Source organism: Triplophysa dalaica, chromosome 17, assembly GCF_015846415.1.
Source record: "Triplophysa dalaica isolate WHDGS20190420 chromosome 17, ASM1584641v1, whole genome shotgun sequence".
Lineage (NCBI taxonomy): Eukaryota > Metazoa > Chordata > Actinopteri > Cypriniformes > Nemacheilidae > Triplophysa > Triplophysa dalaica.
In genome coordinates, this window is record NC_079558.1 from 22075764 (window position 1) to 22094264 (window position 18501).

Below are 18501 nucleotides of genomic sequence, written 5' to 3' on the forward strand. Positions count from 1 at the left end.
TGATGTCAAACTGTGAGGCGGACGTACGTGATGACCACTGGTGCCACTTTATTAGTGATGATGGATTTGGCCTTGTTATTGTGGATGCTGAGTGTCTGGAAGGAGGCGCTGCTCTGCGACCGCCTGCTGTCCGTCATCCCGTTGCCGTGGAAACTCTCATGCAGCGTGGGCTGGGGAGCAGCACTGGCAGTTGTACCCATACTCCACTAGCAGCTGTCAATCAAACAAAAGCACACGTTTATTAAACACAGACACGGTGCTTTTCATGCTACATGATTAGGTTTACAACAAAATCCAATTTAAGCATGAGGATCACCCAAGATGCCCTAACAAGTAGACAATGCTGTTTTACAAATAATAGACTTACACGTTTCATTTACATCATGATAAAACATAAAAACCTTTCAGTTGCCCATCATGCCACATTTCCACAGCATCTGTGTTGTGAGAGATTTTCTCAAGCCGGATGAAGGCGTTGTCAGAACAGACGTGTTGTTAAATTGGGGCAAAGTGTAGGTGACATCTCAGACTCACATTACCTCTGCCCCACAAACCCACCCACACCCAGCAGACAAACATCTTCTCTGAAAAACAAACCTTTGTGACCCATCTGCCTGTTTACACAACTGCGCAGACGCCCTTAAAAAAAGTGCGTACCTGAAGAGAAATGTCAAGGGCACACTTGATCTCAAAAACCTTTTACAAAACAGTTCACACAAAAATCCTGTATTCTCCCTCATCCGTTTGTAAACCTGTACGTGAGTCTGACTTCTGTGAAACAAAAGAAGATATTTTGAGAAAAGTCCTTGCGTTTTTGTGTCCGTTCATATAATGGAAGTGAATGGAGTTCAGTGTTGTTTGATTATCAACGTTCTTCAAAATATCTTCTGTTGAAAAGAAAGAAACTCACAAAGGTTTAACGTGACATGTTTTCAACACAATCTTCGTCATCTTCACATCGAGTCAAACAGATAAGCAAATCTCAGGTTCTGAGAGTGACAGAATTCCCTCTAAAGAAGCACAGACACACAAACACACACAGCTGGCCATTCTGTCTCCCCCCACATCCCACACACAAACACACCATCTATTGAAATTCTGCTGGTGAACTTCAGTCAGGGACGAAGCGTTCGGGCACAAAAGGATCTCGCCGCAGGCAGGAAGTGCAGTGCAGCTGCAGGAAGCGTAAACGAGCCAATCAGAGGAAGGATGCAGAGCGCTCCTCATTCTTAAGAGATGTTGAGATGAGAGGAAGATCACTCAACGACACAGACACATGTGATTCAACCGTCAGATATCTTTACATCTTCATGGAGACGTACAATTTTTCACACACGTTGTGTCCAGTCCTCGAGTGCAAACAAACAGACGCTGTACTTACTACGGTGACAGAAACACAACTGACTGAAAAACCTTAATTGACATGACACTTCTCTGGCATTTAAGTGTGTTTTGTGGATAAACTATACTAAACTATAAACCATACTATATTGTAAGTTTCATAAAATGAATGACTTGACTTTAAGTGCTTTACATCTAAATGATTTGCAGAAAAGTAAAAAGCAACATACGTCAGACAGTCAGAAGAGCTGAGAGGTGCACCTGTGACTAAAGATTCGGTCACAAAGCCAATAAAACTCTCCGATGTGATCAAAATCAATACCATATCACTGTCAAGTGAGGTAAACACAAACGATTATTGTACATATCGTACTGTTTGTGACCACAAAGTCAGTTTTTGGTGACACACCTCAAACACACAGCAAGGCCGCCCACTTCCACAGGAAGTGTGGCGAGATTTCAGAATCTCTTGACAAGTGTGGTTTAAAGTGCACCTAACAACTTTCGATATTTTTGACATTTATTCCAGCCTGATCTGGAGGGATTCGTAACTCGCATACGAGGTGGATAACTGGTCTGAATTATACTGTATTATTTACTAAATTAATTAATTAATTGATTACTTAATTGATTATTATAATTATCACTAAAAAAGCCACTCAAAAAGCGTCACTGGCTCGATCATAATAAAACACACAAATAAGATTTCAATGAGCCACCTCTTAAAATAATTTCGAACTGTTGTAAGGATATTGGATGTTCAGACAAAAATGAACAAATCCGAACATATACACCTACCGTTCAGTTGCAGATAATATCCTAGAATCACTGTGGCCTACACATCTATCCAAGCATCCCTTCTTTCATCGCTACAATAAAACAAAGCTGCAGAATATCGTCCGTGTGACACACAACTAACCGAAGACCACCAGACCTGTGGAGTGTTGTCATGGTTTTGACGTTCACCGTTTCAGAGTTTCTTCCCCTCTGAGAAAGAACGTCAGCCTGAGGAAAAACCCACTTCCTCACACAACTTCCGCTGTTGCAACACCTCGGGGATGTGCACGTTACTTCAAGAGCACCTACCGTGAGGGTTATACCGTGATACACATCGCATGGTAAGACAAGACAGATTTTTAGACTTCTCATTTTCATACACTAGTGAATAAAATAATCCCAGAATGCTCCAAGAGAAAGAACCTCTCATAATCACACACACACAGATCAGAAATAGCACATAATTACAGTTATTGTGAAGAGTTGACCGAGCACAGCCCAATATGAAAACACGCCTCATGACCACAGCGACACAGCCGTCTCATGTGTGTGACCTTGACATAAAAACAGGATCAAATCTGAGACTTCAACTGTCGGAGATCTGATGTCGTGTTGATTATTTTTGAGTGAAATCAGAACAAATGTCCTCGACTGCGAGATGTAAACAACAGCATGACCCAGAGAAGACAGACAGACAGAGTCTCTCGTGTACCCTACGTAAAACACATCACGTGACGACAGATCTCAGATCCGACCACATCAATGAGAAATCCATAACTGAAACTCGATTTATCTGTATTTCTCTCATTTATCTGTATATTGAATTCATATTTGTTGTTTAATCATCAAACAGTGAAATGACAAAGAGGTTAATGGCATGAAAGTCATTTTTTAATATATAAATTATTTGTGCTTTTAAAAAATGGAAACCAACATGAAGAAAGTCATTTAAATGAAACAAAACAGGAAATGAAGGACCCCTGTAGACCCTCACGATTGAGTGTCAAGTTCAGAAAATGTTTCCGAGTTTGCCATTTTTATGACGATACAAGATTAATGCAGGGTGTCAGAAGGGTTAAACGCTCTCTCGTTTGTAAATCGCTTTGGATAAAAGAATCTGCTAAATAAATAAATGATAATAATGTTTTTATGGTATTCATAAATAAATGGTATAATGAAGATACATACGGTAAAATATTCACGGTGTAAAGAAAATATTATTTGGAAAAACACCAAAGTAAACTTCAAAATAAGATAGATTTTTGTATTCAATAACCAGAGAACACACAAGACTGTTCAATCACACAGTGATACGCAACACATGTCACAAACACACACATGTTCAGACTAGGTTCACCCCTCATACACACACATAAACGTTTACTTAACAATGAATCATTCTTCCACACCACAATCTACTACACAAATATTGTGAAGGAAGCTTTTAATTATAATCAAACTGATGAAAGTGTTCCCGGGAGTTAAATCCAAGTTAAACTCCTCAAACACACAAACACACACACATTAATGAACAAATACGCACTCCTACTGTACCTGTGAACACACACCCCCGAGCACCATCAAATCCAGAGACGTCTGGGCAGAAATCCCACAGACAGGCAGAGAGCGACAGGTACCGGAGCAGAGCGACTCATGCCACGAGTTTCTCTAAACCACAGGCAGCGTGTGTGTGTTTGTGTCGGTGTGTGTGTGCGTTTGGGGCAGTCGTCTTTAACTAGTACCTACAGTAACGACGCAAGCGTCAGACACATACAGTCTCAGGAAGAGGATGGTGTGTGTGTGTGTGTGTGTGTGTGTGTGTGTGTGTGTGTGTGTGTGTGTGAAGGATGTGTAGGTGGGTCTTACTCATCAGGCAGCGCTGCATCCTACAACACACACACACAATTAGCACATGAATTGAAAGCTCTCCACAGTGAGTGTGCGACACTCACAGACTCACAGACCCACAGACACACACAGACACATAGTCAGCTCAAAGCAAACAAGGCGACAAGCTAACAGCATGTGTGTTTACATCACGTAATTCAGCGCGGCTCTTGTAAGTTAGCACATCAGACTAATTACTTCATTCGTAAGCAATTAAGACACCCTGACTCTGATTGTCAACACACACACACAGCTGAGTAAACAAGCTAAATCTCAACCCACACGCACACAAACACAGCTACAGGACGACACAAACCTCTGGTCTTGTATAGACACTCACATACTTTACTATTAAAACACAAAAGATACAAAATGTTAATATGACACTTCATTAAAAGACTAAAGATCACGAAACACACCCCTTACAGAACCCCCCATCTCACACACAAACAGAACATGCGTCAATCACAAATATCTACACACACCTTTGAATACGATTCTACGATGTACGATGTTTGAAATTCTAAACATTTTCATTTAAACTTAGTAAAGAAAATGCAAAAATACACCTCAGAACCACGAGGATTTATGAGGACAACTGAGGGCTTGTAGAGGAAAACTTCTGGAAGACGCATGTATGATTTACTAAGAGACTTTTGCGACATACAAGGGTGAGGCAGGAAATTACAGTACTATCTCAATCTTTGCTAAATTTACACCGGTCAGCCGCATCTACACTGTACACTGCCACGACCAGCTTCTGTTCATCAGACTGCAAGGCCACATCACACACAACCAAATCCACCGAATAAAGACAACAAAACGACACCATTTCTGTCATCATCACCCTCATGTCATTCCACACAAGTTGACCAAGTTGCTCTTTGACATCATCAGGGGGAACAAGAACTTGAAGTTGCTGAGCTCCAGAATTAAGGTCTTTGCACATACATTCCCACATTTTCGTATGCGCTTTTTCGTACTTGGCGCTCTCTCAAATGCGTGCAACGGATGCGAAAAACACAGAAAATCACCCCAGTCCGAATTTTTTTAATGACAGACGGAAATATCGGAGCAGGTGTGTAAATGTGATTGACACAACGTGAGGTCACATTTATTTTTTTTACATGCAGAAATTTCGGATGCAAACTCGTGTGCAACGGCCTTAAGAATAAAACAATGTTCAAATGACTTTGCGGAGGCTCTTGCATCTCAATATTTTCTTCCAACAGAGCTCAATTTTCAAATAATTAGCTCATTAAAGCACCAAGAAACCTAAGACCTATTTTTGCCTTCCAGCTTAAAATCCTTATCAAGCCAACATCAAAAGATGTGACGTGGCCATGTACTATAGTACATCGATGACGTGTCGGTGTCTCATAATTATTCATCAGACTGTGTTTTCTCGACCAATGACATTCCTCCTAATTATTCATGACAGAGCCTTGTCATTGGAGCGTCCGTCTTCCAAGCCGGAACTTTCGCCTGTTTTTAACAGTACTTAAAAACGACAGTGAGGTAAACTGAGCTGAAATGGGAGGTTTTGTGACACTTTAAGGAAAGAAGTTGGGTTGGGGCAATGTGAGGGAGAGCAAATAAAAGAATGTTTTTGGGTTAACTAACTATATCCATGAAATGAAGATTCCTGTGAGGAACGAGATAGATGAGAACAAACCCGAGCACACCTGTTTCTCTTCTGCACTGAAGAACCATTCACATCACGTCATTCATCTCTGTTTTTATGAGCCTTTAATGGGGGTCAATATACATTCTAACGTTACATGACAGATTCTTCACACAGACCACACGACAGCCCTGTCTGTCTTCTGATGTCCGACTGACTTCTCCTCGCCAACATCTCTCAAATCAGATCATATGATCTAACTGATGTCTGGCCACAAGTCAACCAGACGTGTCAATCCTGCAGCATAGGTGCCAAAACCGATCTGAAAGTAGAACTCAAAGATTGACGGACGTGTTCACTATCAAACGTCATTGTATGGAAGACAATATTTTGTGTGGATTACAGCGGGTCTGAAATGAATGCATCGTTTTTAGATGAGGTATTCCTCTAAAGCAAGTATGAATTGAGGATTCGAGAATGAGCAGATGAAGTCCACTGTCTGTCATGTTTTATAGGAGCGAACAGGATTTTAACTTCCTGTCCTTACAGGCTATAAAAAAGTGGATTACCTGCCTGTTTCCTGCTGTCTTTACAAATGATGAATTGTGTTTTAAACATCCGCTTCCGAACGGACTGAAAAAACCGACACCTGTGTTTGTGGCTGGTAGGAAGTGTATTTTCCTGTCTGGATTGAACTCTATGAGGAACATCACTGTACAGAGCACAATCACACACATATCAAAACACAAACAGAGTCAATTTATACACAAATAATGAAATGTCATACGGGGAAGACACATATAAGCAACGTTATTTCTTTCTGATGGATCAGACAGCTTGGCTCTGTCGGAAATGACATAACAGACACCGAATCACTATGAAGCTACAGCTATACAACAAATTCAGATATCATATATATAATCTGAGTGATTAGAGATAACAAAACAGATATCAAAGGTATTGAGAATTTTTTATACAAATCCAATCGTAATTTACTGCCTGCACACATTCTTGAATCACTGACTAAAGCACTGAATACACAAAGACAACAGACAACATGACATCTAGTGGCAGATATCATCTCAACACATGACAGACGATTATTGTACAACAACAAACTGCAAACTTCACACAACATTAGAACTCGCACATCACATCGATTAATGCATCGCTAAGAAATTCTAAATTTTCTTGCTTATTCCCCATATGTTTAACATGGATCCTGAAAGCGGGGCAAGTTGTCACAATGCTGTGGAGTCTGGATAAAAAAATAATAAAAATGACAATACTATCTAAATAAAGTTATCTCTCACAACAATAATCTCAGTGTGTACAATAGGCTACATAAAAGCTTTTTCTGAAGAAAAAAACTTATAATAAATACTTAAACCAGGACTAAGGATTTATAAGAAATACTGAACACAGTTCAACAGCATGATATAGATGACACTTAATGTTTGATGATACTGTACTTTTAGTTTAGGTCAAATTGTCAAACAAAACTCCTCTCATAATAACTGAATGATGGCAGCTTGTGGTAAGATGTGTGACAACTAGCCCCGGTCTCCCAAAAATAATTAACCCCCAAAAAGGTCTTAAGAGCTATGTAAGCAGACAGAAGATGTGAAACAGGATCTTTAATTCACCTTAGATTCATCTATTAAACATTTATATTCGGCTTTATGCAAAGCGTATTCTCAAACTCATTATGAACTTTATTTAAAGAGGAACGTGTATATACAATAAAGTATCACAATATTCTCAAATTAAATAACGCTGTTTATCCGTCACTGTCTAATTGTTAAACTTATTAAAAATAGAAACAAGCGTGTTCTCACTGACTAGATACACAGATAGCAGTGACGTCACTATCGTGTTTTAATGGGTCTCATTTAGGTCTCAACAAACGACTTGTTTTCAAGGCTGTAACCCTAACAAGAGCACTTGACTTTATCTCAATCCCTAAAGCAAACTCTTCTCATCTAGTACTGACATCTTCACAGATCTCTAATGGACACATGAGTATCGAAACGAACTTCATCACCATTAATCTTCATATGCCTGACTCTCGATCATTAGCATTTCAATCGACTAATATTACATCGCTTGATAAGATTTCTACATTTTGGTTTCGTCCAAGTTCGCTATTTAGAAATGACTTGTGACTTGTTGAATGTCGAGTTTCTGAGGGTCGGGCAGGTCGACATCAATAAATGAGGAGGAATTTTACGTGATTTTTTCATCTTCGTTATTTCACTTATAATGTACACGTATAAATATTACAAAACATATATGTTTTCCTTTAACTTTGTGGTGAAATATGACTCGGGATGTTTTGCGGTCCCATCAAACGGATCTTTTCACGTCGAGTCAGTCGGTTTGTGTAAATTTACGTTACCTGCTTTTTTCCCGCTCTCTCTCTCTTTCAAACACCGTCTGAATCCAACACATAGTGTGATAAAGCTTAGAAATTATTCAAACATGAAGACGATGGTCGTGATTGTGACTTTAATCGCTGGTTTAATGGAGTTGTTGACCGCTTGTCCGATCTCCACCAGAGTACTACAAAGCGACACGCGAGCGATCCACTGATCCTTCGAATGATTCGCGAAAGAATCGTTCTTGTGAGTCAGTTCTTTTCTATGATTCGATCTGAAACGACGCAAATGATGTAATCCACACAATCTACACAATGTGAACGTTTACTTCAAAGAGCAGTGCTTGACGAAATATTTTGTTCAATACACAAAAGCAACAACAGCCAAATGTCATGCGTTGACGAATCGGCGACTCTGATGAATCTGTTCATTAAAACGACTCACTGAAATGAACCGGAGTTTTCAACGCTGTTCTTTTAATTTTCTTCCGATTTTGTTTCATTAACACACTTCAATTCACAGGTCACACACTCGTTGTACCAAGCGAACAATATTCGAATGCACGAATGCATGCAATGACATCCCGCTACGTGGAAGCTCCGGTTTGTTTGAACACATTGGCATGTCGATTCCGAACGACGGCAATGCAGTTTCGTGAACATCTGTGCACGCGAAGAGACGCCGCGTGACACAAAGCGCAGCTGAGAGAAAGTCAAAGTTCTTCACTCACCATCGCAATGAAACCTTCGTCATGAAAACACAACAACTGGTCCCAGAAAACACACTATCCTGCAAAAATCCCTGTTGTGTGCTGGATTCACGCGCTCACAGCAGCACTCGTGGTGTGTGCGGACGCTCTCATTGAGCATGCGTGTGTTTGGGGGGTGTATGTGTGTGACTGGCGCTGAGGGGCTCGTAAATTCGGATACACACAGACACTCATGAAATGTTTGTGTAACTTTGTGCATATTTGTGTGCGTTTATTAATGCATTGCTAATACACACACCCTTTGCATATTAAGTACATCAGAGGAAACTTTTACAGTATACTTTCAAAAGATGGAATAATATTCGTTTTGGATTAATGGAAATTAAATGTTGAATTTGTTTGGCTAAAATAATTGCTAAAATTGTTCACAAAGAATGTTCACTTTACATTTATAGCACTAAAGTGAGCACACAACACTGATATGATATAAAATAAAATACGCAATAAAAGGCATACAGTTAGTGACAAACACAAAGTTGCACAAATATTTTCCTTTCTTTTCAACCACATTGAGGAGAGAAATATGACAGCATTATTCATTAAATGAACAATCATTTTAGGCAATACTTATTATTATAAGACGTAAGACGGAGCTGACGCAACCTATTCATATTAAGCTTGCACAGATATCTCAAATGCTACGAATTATGATAAAGCAAGGATGAAAATAACCCCGAGTCTTCCAAGCACATCGCTTTAATGTGACTCGTGTAAAGTGCCCTTGACTTCAGTTCGGTGAGCCTATCTGCCATTACGGTCTTCAAAGAACAAAAGCAACTTTGGTGATGTCACGGTGCGCAAGGTGTTTTAATTGTTCATTGTAAAATATGCGTCGCATTACCACATGAATAGATGATGAGCTGTCATGGCATGTCAATTTCCTTTAATGTCCTCTGCTACTTGTTAAATATGCAGCAGCGGGGCCAGAGGGAGGGGGTATATAAGCCCTCGTGGACCCCTCAACCTGTCATTCTGAGCTCATTCCATCATGCATGTGCTCGGAGCTTTGCGCCTGGCCTGCTTCCAGCTTCTGCTTCTTGGAGTATTGGGAAAGCGCGATAAAACTCATCTTCATGGCGCACGGACTATATTGGCGCATTTCTCCAGCCCGGACCGAACCCACCGGCCGCCCACCTATATGATGCACCTCTATCGGAATTTCAAGATGAACCAGACGCGTCCCGTGGATTATATGGACCACGAGCAAGCGGACACAATCCGGAGCATCCTGTCTAACAGTAAGGTTTGGTTTATATTGCGTATTCGCTTCAGTCGTGTGTCGAGCAACACGAACTCGGGCTTTCTGGTTTTAAAGCGGTGTCGGGAGCTTTGGGGGTTTGGAGAGCCACTGGAGTTGCGCACTGAGGTGAAAAGTGCTGCGGCTCTTTTGTTGAGGGTCCCGGTGGCTTCTGGCTGTCAAATCTCAGCGCCAGACACCTTCAATCCACATCTCGCTCGCGGTTGAATAAGTCCAGGATCAGCTTGAAGACTAATGCCGTGCGCAAACCCCTCTCTGGTGATGTGGATTAGACCCTCGCCAGACATCCTTATACAAATCAGTTGTTGGAGGCAAATCAACATCAGCCCTCAGGTCTTTTTCACACGTCGCTGATTAGATTAGGTGCTCTTGGTTCCGAGCGCGGGCGCAGTGGCGCGGGCGGCGGGTTTGAATGGAGATGCGCGGAACATGCGGAGCGCAGCGGAGGTGTTAAACGATGGGTTTCGATCCCATGTTTGTTTTAAACGGATTAACGAGGCAGCGCCTTGCCCCTGCGTTAAGATTACTTTCATATCAGATCGATACTACACGACTTTAATCAATGTGGTATCATATTAATATATGACTTAAAGCGAGGCATGAAACCAATTCACAACACACAATTGGCTTTTTTGTAATAGATTTAGATAGTTTAAAAAACAGTTTAAGATTTAAAATACAGCCTCGGACTACGGAGCACAGATCCGAGCTGTTAAACACAACCAGAGTCACTTATTAGATAAACCCAAGCAATTAGCAATTTTTATGTAAATGTACAGCTCCAATACACTTCACTGGACAAGAGCCATACACGAGGATCAAAGTGTGTGTGTTCAGCTGTCACAAATCACCTCATTACTTTTAGGCTTGTGTACACTACAGTGGCTCATTCATCCCTGGTGAAAAATAAATATCAGAAGAACTGCTTTGATTGGGTGATCCTTACCAAACCATACCGAGACGAGATCTTAGAAAAAAACGACTAATAAAATAAACAAATCTACATTTTCTTAATGCATTGTTTAATATGATTCAATAAATTAAAACAAAGATGTTCACATAATAATGTGTGTTCCTTTTTTTTATTAGGTTTGACCAGTCAGGGCAGACACTACTTCACATACTTTGACCTCTCCTCTGTGCTCTCTGAGCGTCAGATTCAAGCTGCCGAGCTGAGGATTCGTATCCCCAGAGAAACGAACCAAACCAACGTTACAGTGGAGTTCAGGCACCAGCAGGACGTCCCGTGCCAACAGCGTGACGTCTGCCTGCAGAACCAGACGTTAGGCGTGCTCTCCGGAACCTCTCTGATGAGCTCCTCTCAGCACTGGAGAGTCTACAACGTCACGGACCTGCTGCTGGACTGGACCAGCTCGAAGCTCTCCCACACCAGACCCCGCAAGACAAAGAGAGCCGTGAGATCCGGCAGACACCCTCTGAAAAACACGGATGGCATCCATCACAGAGCTATGCTGCTCATATACTCACACACGGCTTCACCGCAGGGAGCGGCGGACAAGGCCAGTCTACTGCACACGGCCGAGAAGTCCAAGTTCTTATTTAACACCGAAGGTAAAGAGGTGCGCAGGGAGAAAGCGCACAAGAGCAAGAGGGGCCGGAGAGGTCAGCCCATGAGGAACCCCGAGCTGGTGAAGAATCAGGGCGACAAAAGCACTCTGTGCAAACGAGTGGACATGCACGTCGACTTCAATCAGATCGGATGGGGCTCCTGGATCGTCTTCCCTAAGAAGTACAATGCATACCGCTGTGAAGGGAGCTGTCCGAACCCTCTGGGTGAGGAGCTTCAACCCACCAATCACGCTTACATGCAGGTACATAGTGTCTCGTTGTGTTTCCAACACCTGTAATATTCAATGATAGTGTATTTTAGAAATGTCCATCTAACGTCTCTTCATCTCTCTTTCTCCACCAGAGTTTGTTAAAGTACTACCATCCGAACCGAGTCCCTGCGGCCTGCTGCGCGCCCACCAAGATGAGCCCCCTCAGTATGTTATATTATGAAAACGAAGAGCTCATCCTGCGACACCACGAAGACATGGTCGTGGAAGAGTGCGGCTGCATCTGATGGATGGAAATGTAAAGCGCTACTCGGTCGGTTTGTGGGAAGTTCAATACTGCACGAGACGCAGCAGCCAGTGCAGGTGGTTTCTTCCATGTCAATTGTCAAATTGCCCGTCCCGAGAACATCCTAAAAGCCCACGGGCAACAGGAAGCACAGCCTGTGTCATTATCCAGACAACTGTTCCAAACATTTATGGGCCTTGAAAGAAGCAGTTAAGAGTGAATAGGATATAATAACTGTTTAATGGACCATCACAAGCACTGTCAATGTATTTACAGTTACGCCGTGAGGTGGAGACTTTGTGTAAATATTTATTGTATATAATGTGTGAATAAAACGTGGATATTTATGTAAATGTAATATATGGATTCTTCTATAAAGGACAGAGGTCCGCCCAATAATGATATTTTTGCTAAAAGAAATAAAACATGTACCTTAAAGAATCTCAATGATTTCGCGATTGACTCGGTTTAAACAATACTTCTATTCTTCATAGTACTGAACTCTCAGAATGTTTTGTATCTACAATTGTGGATGATTTACAGTCAATTAAACATATTTTCTTGTGCATTTTACGTAAGTATAATACAAAACACGAGAGATTAAAGTGTAATACACACCTTAGTTTAGATCCGACTATGGGTTTGTATCCACACTCAGTGAAGCTCTGTCTGTGGCCTCTGTGGGGTCATAAAAGGTCAGGGGTCAAACACAATCACCTTCTATTGTCCCACAGTAAAAGTGCAATCCAGTCCTGACCTGCCATGGACATTCTGGAAACACTTCTCTTAGTTTGAGCTTTTCAATGGCAGATCTCATGTCCAACACAGAGGACACAGGACGGTGGGGTATGTACAGTGTGGTGTTAAACTCGTGTTTTCACGTGTACAATTTCCAAAACCTATTACAAAAAAATGTTGTGAACATTTAAGTAAGTTTTGAGTAAAATTTAGATGTTTTAGTAGTCTGACATAATCTAATAATTTTCCAGCTGTCAAAAATCTAGTACAGCAAACGTTTAAAAGATAAAAAATCACGTTTTTTACTTAAAATTATTTAAAATTGTATTTGTATAAGAACAAAAATGTATCTTTAAAAACTGCATGTAAAACTACAGCAAACGTGCGATTAACAAATAAATAGTTTTAAACCGCTCTTGTCGGGTCTCGACGGCTCTTCTGTCGTGAAGCTCTCATTTGTTTTGCGACAATCGCGAGTGGAATCCGGCAGCCGCGTTTACATGCCGCTGGTCTCGCATGACCGACCATAAACATACAGAAACACTTCTTAAACACATGTAAGGCGTCTGTCGGGTGGATGGAGAGGGTGAGAGAACATCGCATGTGTATTTGTGAAGAACTTCAGCGCCATATTAGAGGTTTGATTGACTTAATCGCTACTTTTGAACGCTTTTATTTATTCAGTTGAAAGAAATGAATGGCGTGACGTCATGCTGTGCTTATTTACTATTCAATCTTTCTGGTTTTGCGCTGTTTAATATGATTATATGCATTGCTATAAATAACTTTTTGGTTTTCTATATTTGTCTGCTCAGCTGTCTGTTGATGTATCTGTCAAACAGGTCCAATGAATGCACACAGAAACTTCACAAATAAAATACGTCTCGTTGTTTGAGTAATTTTTGCAGCATTATTTAAAGACATGTGACACTTTCCTGTCAGTTTCGGAAGCAAAACTGGATGAATACTGAGTTTATATGCAGGAGTAACCGGGGCAAGTTTTCACAAGTGCTGCATGTCAGTAAATCAAGTTTTTAACCAAAAGTCCTTTAAATTTAAAGTCTACAAATGCTTAGTAATGGTTTAGGTAGTGGTGTTATTTACACCTATAGTTCAAATCTGACACGATGAAATTTGTTAGAAAAGAGATATATGAACAATATCATATCAAACATAGCACCTGTTGGGTAAACACAACGTTTAATGTAAGAAAAAATCACACATTAAGACAACAATTTCATTCATGCCTGGTCGGGTAAAATATATAATTAGAAATGTTGAACATATCATAATCCTATTCAATATATTATAACATTATTTGTTGACATTTTATGTAACCTCATGTAAATATATATTATAATATTTTTAAGGACACATTTTTATTTTGTGTTTACTTGTAATTCACTAAATGAAAATCTAAATTACACAATATTTTATGCTTCACTGTCCAGTATTGTAAGGCTCATATGATGTTCATGAACATTCATCCTCGACCGTTGGGACGTGATGTCACTGCATGTTTGTGTGCTCTGGCAGGTAACAGCTGTGGCTCTTGTCTGACTGTCACTCACCTCCGCTTGAGTCATTGAGTCTCACTGAAAGCACCAATCACTCCTCAGATCTTAGCTGAACATCACAGGATGGCACAGGCCGCTGCCAACGTCGCCCGGAGGATAAACGAGACCATAGAGGAGGGCAGAGACTGTTTAGGTGGGTGTGCGGAGAAACTTATAAAATCTGTCTAGAACTCACACTGGGTCACAATTCAGCCCCAAAACCAATACCGAGATGTTAAACATATAGATTAAAAGAAATTAAAGTCTGGACCTCGAGATGAGAACATACAAAAACTCAAAGATTGTTTTTATTGTAAGTTTAGAGGTGTCATATAAATATGCGTCAAACATTATTCTAGCATTTATCATTTCTGATATTCACTTTTTTTCCACAGTCTTTTGAGTTTTTTAGGCTGAGACAAAGAACATAAAATATGACCTGCAAGAATCTTTTTTTTTTCACAGACAGTGATTGGTTTTCTATTCTTAATCTCCAGCAGATGGCGCAGTTGTTCCAAAGACCTCCCATCAGTCACAAGCACTTGAGTTTGAGCATTAACCAATTCATAAAGTGTCCTTTTCCATTAATCATCATATCAAACATTTCCGAGCGACAGAAAGATAAACTGGCACTGTAATCAGTGCTATTGTGAGGCCAAACATCCGCACAAGACCTGTTTTTTCAGATAACCGGATTGATTTGCGGTCGATGGTCTGCTGTGGTACTTGCTGATTTTCCGAGTGATTGCACAACAGAAGCTGTTTATTATTCCGTGGCGAGAGTCCTCGAGTCTACACAATATCTTCATCACACATCTCATATTAACTGACTGATTTCTCTCTCAGATCTGTCCGACTGTGACCTCATCAGTTTCCCCGAAGGCGTCTTCAAAATGCTGCGCAGCTGCACGGATAACATCCACAAAGTCAGTCTGGCCAACAACCAGCTCAAGTGCTTAGGCAACAAGTTTTTCCATACCTTCTCACAGTTACAAGGTGAGAGCAGCCGAATCGCTGATGAAAATTGATATGAAACTCTTGCTCCCGATTGCAATTATAGGAAAATCAAGCATGTCTCAGAGGTGATGGATCATTGTATTCAGATGACCGGTGAATTATTGAAAAGTAATCTCACAACCACTATATGAACTAGAGTGCATTGAGTTTTACCAAACGATCAGCCCGAAGTCAAGCGATCTACTCAAACCATGTTTAACATGTTCCTCAAGCAGTGTAAGAAAACAATTGAACCTTAAATGCATTCGTCTGGATAAGAGAATCTGTAGAACGTATAAATGTAAATGTTTTTCTCATGTCTATGCGTCTTTCACTGAGACATGTAAATCAAATTTCATATACATTATTACAGGCCTATATATACACTCACCTAAAGGATTATTAGGAACACCATACTAATACTGTGTTCACCTTCAGAACTGCCTTAATTCTACGTGGCATTGATTCAACAAGGGGCTGAAAGCATTCTTTAGAAATGTTGGCCCATATTGATAGGATAACATCTTGCAGTTAATGAAGATTTGTGGGATGCACGAAGCTCCTGTTCCACCACATCCCAAAGATGCTCTATTGGGTTGAGATCTGGTGACTGTGGGGGCCATTTAGAACAGTGAACTCATTGTCATGTTCAAGAAACCAATTTGAAATGATTGGAGCTTTGTGACATGGTGCATTATCCTGCTGGAAGTAGCCATCAGAGGATGGGTACATGGTGGTCATAAAGGGATGGACATGGTCAGAAACAATGCTCAGGTAGGCCGTGGCATTTAAACGATGCCCAATTGACACTAAGAGGCCTAAAGTGTGCCAAGAAAACATCTCCCACACCATTACACCACCACCATAATTGCATTAATGAGAAATTGAACAGGTGTTCCTAATAATCCTTTAGGTGAGTGTATAGTAAATATTTAAACATGTGTTGGCTTTGAAGAGCTGAGTTTGCATTGAATGTGTGATCATTTGATGGAGTGATACAGAATTATCTCGCAGCTATTTTAGAAAATGAATCCTCAAGAGGTTGTGTTGTTGTGGTGTGTAGATCTGGACGTGCAGGGTAACGTCCTCACCTCGCTGCCGGACTCTGTGGGTGATATGGAACATCTGATCACTATCAACCTCTCCAGAAACAGACTGACGGTTTTCCCCGACAGCCTCTCGTGTGTCAAGAGTCTTCAGAACATCAATGTGGAGGGAAACCAGATCACAGGTGACATGAGCAGAAATCTATACAACTCTACTCTACTGACACCAAACATTCTGTCAGCATTTACTCGCTCTCGTGTCAAACATCAAAGAAGGCGTTTTATTCATTGTGTTAAGAACATTTACATCAATCTACAGAAGAACAGTGTTGCTTTACACTTTTAGATTAAGAGATCAGATCAGAATCTGCACTTTTCTCACTGATGTTTCTATAAGATTTCACAGGGTTCAGGTAGAAAATCACCTTAATAAGTGAAGGCTGAACTCGAAGTTCGTAGTTTCCATGACAATGTCTGCTTTGTGATATCCTGACAGATTCAGAAGAAGAAAGCTTCTTTTTTCAATGTAACAAACTTCACCGATGCAGTCCGTCTCTCTATACAACATAACATAAAGAGAAAACTCCAGAATCAGATCTGAGATTTCACACAGACATGGGCAAAGAATGAAATATCAAGGAAAAGTCTTGATAATGTTCTTTTAGTTATGTCATCAGTTACGAATTTCTCTCCAGAATTCACCCTTTTGGTAGTTATGAATTGTCATAAGAGTCAAAATACAACAAATCCACTATCTACTGGTCCTCAAATGATAGATATGCATTTTTTGGCTGAAGTCGGGTTCACAAAAGCGCGCATGCGCAGTACCGTTTGTTTATGTCGTAATGTTCAATTGATCTTTCAATGTTGCCAATTGTATAAAAAGTATTAAACAAACCCAAAATGTCACTGAAATTTGTTCCGATTTTGGACCGTTGTTTTTTTGTTTGTTTTTTATACGTTATCGTATATTATTTTATAGAATCGTGAGGGTATTATTATACCCCTATCCAAAATAGTCTCCATTTTCCTCATGCAGCAAATAGATTTGGATTTTGATATAAGATCAAGACGTCAGGTTCTGTGAGACCCGCACGTGATGTGTTTAAATGTGAGAGTTTGTATAACAGGATTATCAGTTCATCTTTATACTCACATTGTGTGATATTCTAATGAGGTTGTGTAAGAACATGACTGATGTCTCGCTCATTCTGTGTGTCAGAACTGCCCATGGAGAAACTCTCTCTCATGTCATCTCTGAAGAGTCTGGATGTGAGGAGTAATCCACTGACGACAGACACTGAATCTGTCCCGCATCACTTCAGCATCCTGACCTGAGAGCAGCCCTCACACAGTCACATCAACATCTCGCTCTCTTTGTTTCGTCTTCATGCATGCTGTGCCTCTGAAATTTTAAATAAAATATTTATTGACCCTGCAGGACTTGTGCTTTTGTTTGACACACATAATGAGTAGTTCGGAACGGATCAAACGAGAGTTTCTAAAAATGTTCTTTGTGGGGCTGTGTGAAGCATGTGAATCACAATCCATCAGATTTCATGTGTTCTGCTGGACGATCAGGTGCTGTTTTAACCTTTAGCTTTGATAGGTCAATGTGAGATTCTTCAGAGATCTTCATATAAGTGTTGGGGTGGATGATGGACTGAATCTATCTGATCGTATATAATCTCAGCACAGCTTTATATCATGAAGCAGGTCTCTGAAGCTATGTAGTCAAAAGCGTGCCAAATGTGTAAATGTGAATGCATTATAATCTACAAAGTCAAATACTCTGACAAAGACACATTGAAATATTTTTTACTTTCATCTAGTAGTCATCAACTAGTGTAATGTGTCATTTGTTGTTTTCTATTATTTTGTTTTAACTGAATTTATTTGAATTTCATTTTAATGAACACATATATGATCCATTTATGTTCAGGCAGAATGAAAATGATTTCTACGCAATGAGACATTTGCCAATTTATGCCAGGTTTCACAGACAAGCCTATAGTTTGAGGTGTCTTAAATAAATATAACTCTTAA

The 18501-nt window shown here is 40.3% G+C and overlaps 3 protein-coding genes and 1 long non-coding RNA gene across 10 annotated transcripts in view; 2 read left to right on the forward strand and 2 right to left on the reverse strand.

The window, feature by feature from the left end:
- The window catches only part of pald1a (phosphatase domain containing paladin 1a), a 43449-nt gene extending 34576 nt beyond the window's left edge, over nt 1-8873 (reverse strand). Inside the window, exons 1-2 of one of the 6 annotated variants that reach the window (XM_056771203.1) lie at nt 8738-8873; nt 28-213 (exon numbers count right to left, since the gene is read on the reverse strand). In XM_056771203.1, the coding sequence (XP_056627181.1) occupies nt 28-200 (173 nt within the window). In that variant the 5' untranslated portion in view covers nt 201-213; nt 8738-8873. Of the gene's footprint in view, nt 1-27; nt 214-401; nt 424-2139; nt 2286-3672; nt 3907-8027; nt 8211-8737 lie in introns of those variants that run through there. The other 5 variants (XM_056771202.1, XM_056771200.1, XM_056771199.1 and 2 more) reach the window with 5 other exon arrangements.
- ndr2 (nodal-related 2) lies at nt 2368-12330 on the forward strand. Its single transcript, XM_056771206.1, has 4 exons — nt 2368-2459; nt 9692-10014; nt 11124-11866; nt 11968-12330. The coding sequence occupies exons 2-4, from the start codon at nt 9765-9767 to the stop codon at nt 12118-12120; spliced, it is 1146 nt and encodes a 381-aa protein (XP_056627184.1). The 5' UTR covers nt 2368-2459; nt 9692-9764; the 3' UTR covers nt 12121-12330.
- A 407-nt stretch (nt 12331-12737) lies between these two features.
- On the reverse strand, nt 12738-13304 carry LOC130438912 (uncharacterized). Its single transcript, XR_008909392.1, has 3 exons — nt 13269-13304; nt 12877-13018; nt 12738-12797 (listed from the first exon to the last, which is right to left on the reverse strand). It is a non-coding gene; the product is annotated as an uncharacterized LOC130438912 (long non-coding RNA).
- Nucleotides 13305-13340: 36 nt separating this feature from the next.
- Nucleotides 13341-17893, forward strand: lrrc20 (leucine rich repeat containing 20). Of its 2 annotated transcripts, none has more exons than XM_056771656.1 (5): nt 13341-13495; nt 14394-14567; nt 15260-15409; nt 16473-16640; nt 17678-17893. In XM_056771656.1, the coding sequence occupies exons 2-5, from the start codon at nt 14498-14500 to the stop codon at nt 17791-17793; spliced, it is 504 nt and encodes a 167-aa protein (XP_056627634.1). In that variant the 5' UTR covers nt 13341-13495; nt 14394-14497; the 3' UTR covers nt 17794-17893. The 2 variants fall into 2 exon arrangements, with proteins under 2 accessions (XP_056627634.1, XP_056627635.1); XM_056771657.1 differs by having other exon boundaries at nt 14477-14567.
- The last annotated feature ends 608 nt before the right edge of the window (nt 17894-18501 follow it).

Coding starts and splice junctions, on each gene's coding strand:
- lrrc20 (XM_056771656.1), top strand. CDS start 14,498: ATGGCACAGGCCGCTGCCAACGTCGCCCGGAGGATAAACGAGACCATA. Junction 14,568..15,259: donor GGAGGGCAGAGACTGTTTAG/GTGGGTGTGCGG, acceptor TTTCTCTCTCAG/ATCTGTCCGACTGTGACCTC. Junction 16,641..17,677: donor GGAGGGAAACCAGATCACAG/GTGACATGAGCA, acceptor TCTGTGTGTCAG/AACTGCCCATGGAGAAACTC.
- ndr2 (XM_056771206.1), top strand. CDS start 9,765: ATGCATGTGCTCGGAGCTTTGCGCCTGGCCTGCTTCCAGCTTCTGCTT. Junction 10,015..11,123: donor CCGGAGCATCCTGTCTAACA/GTAAGGTTTGGT, acceptor TTTTTTTATTAG/GTTTGACCAGTCAGGGCAGA. Junction 11,867..11,967: donor CCAATCACGCTTACATGCAG/GTACATAGTGTC, acceptor TTTCTCCACCAG/AGTTTGTTAAAGTACTACCA.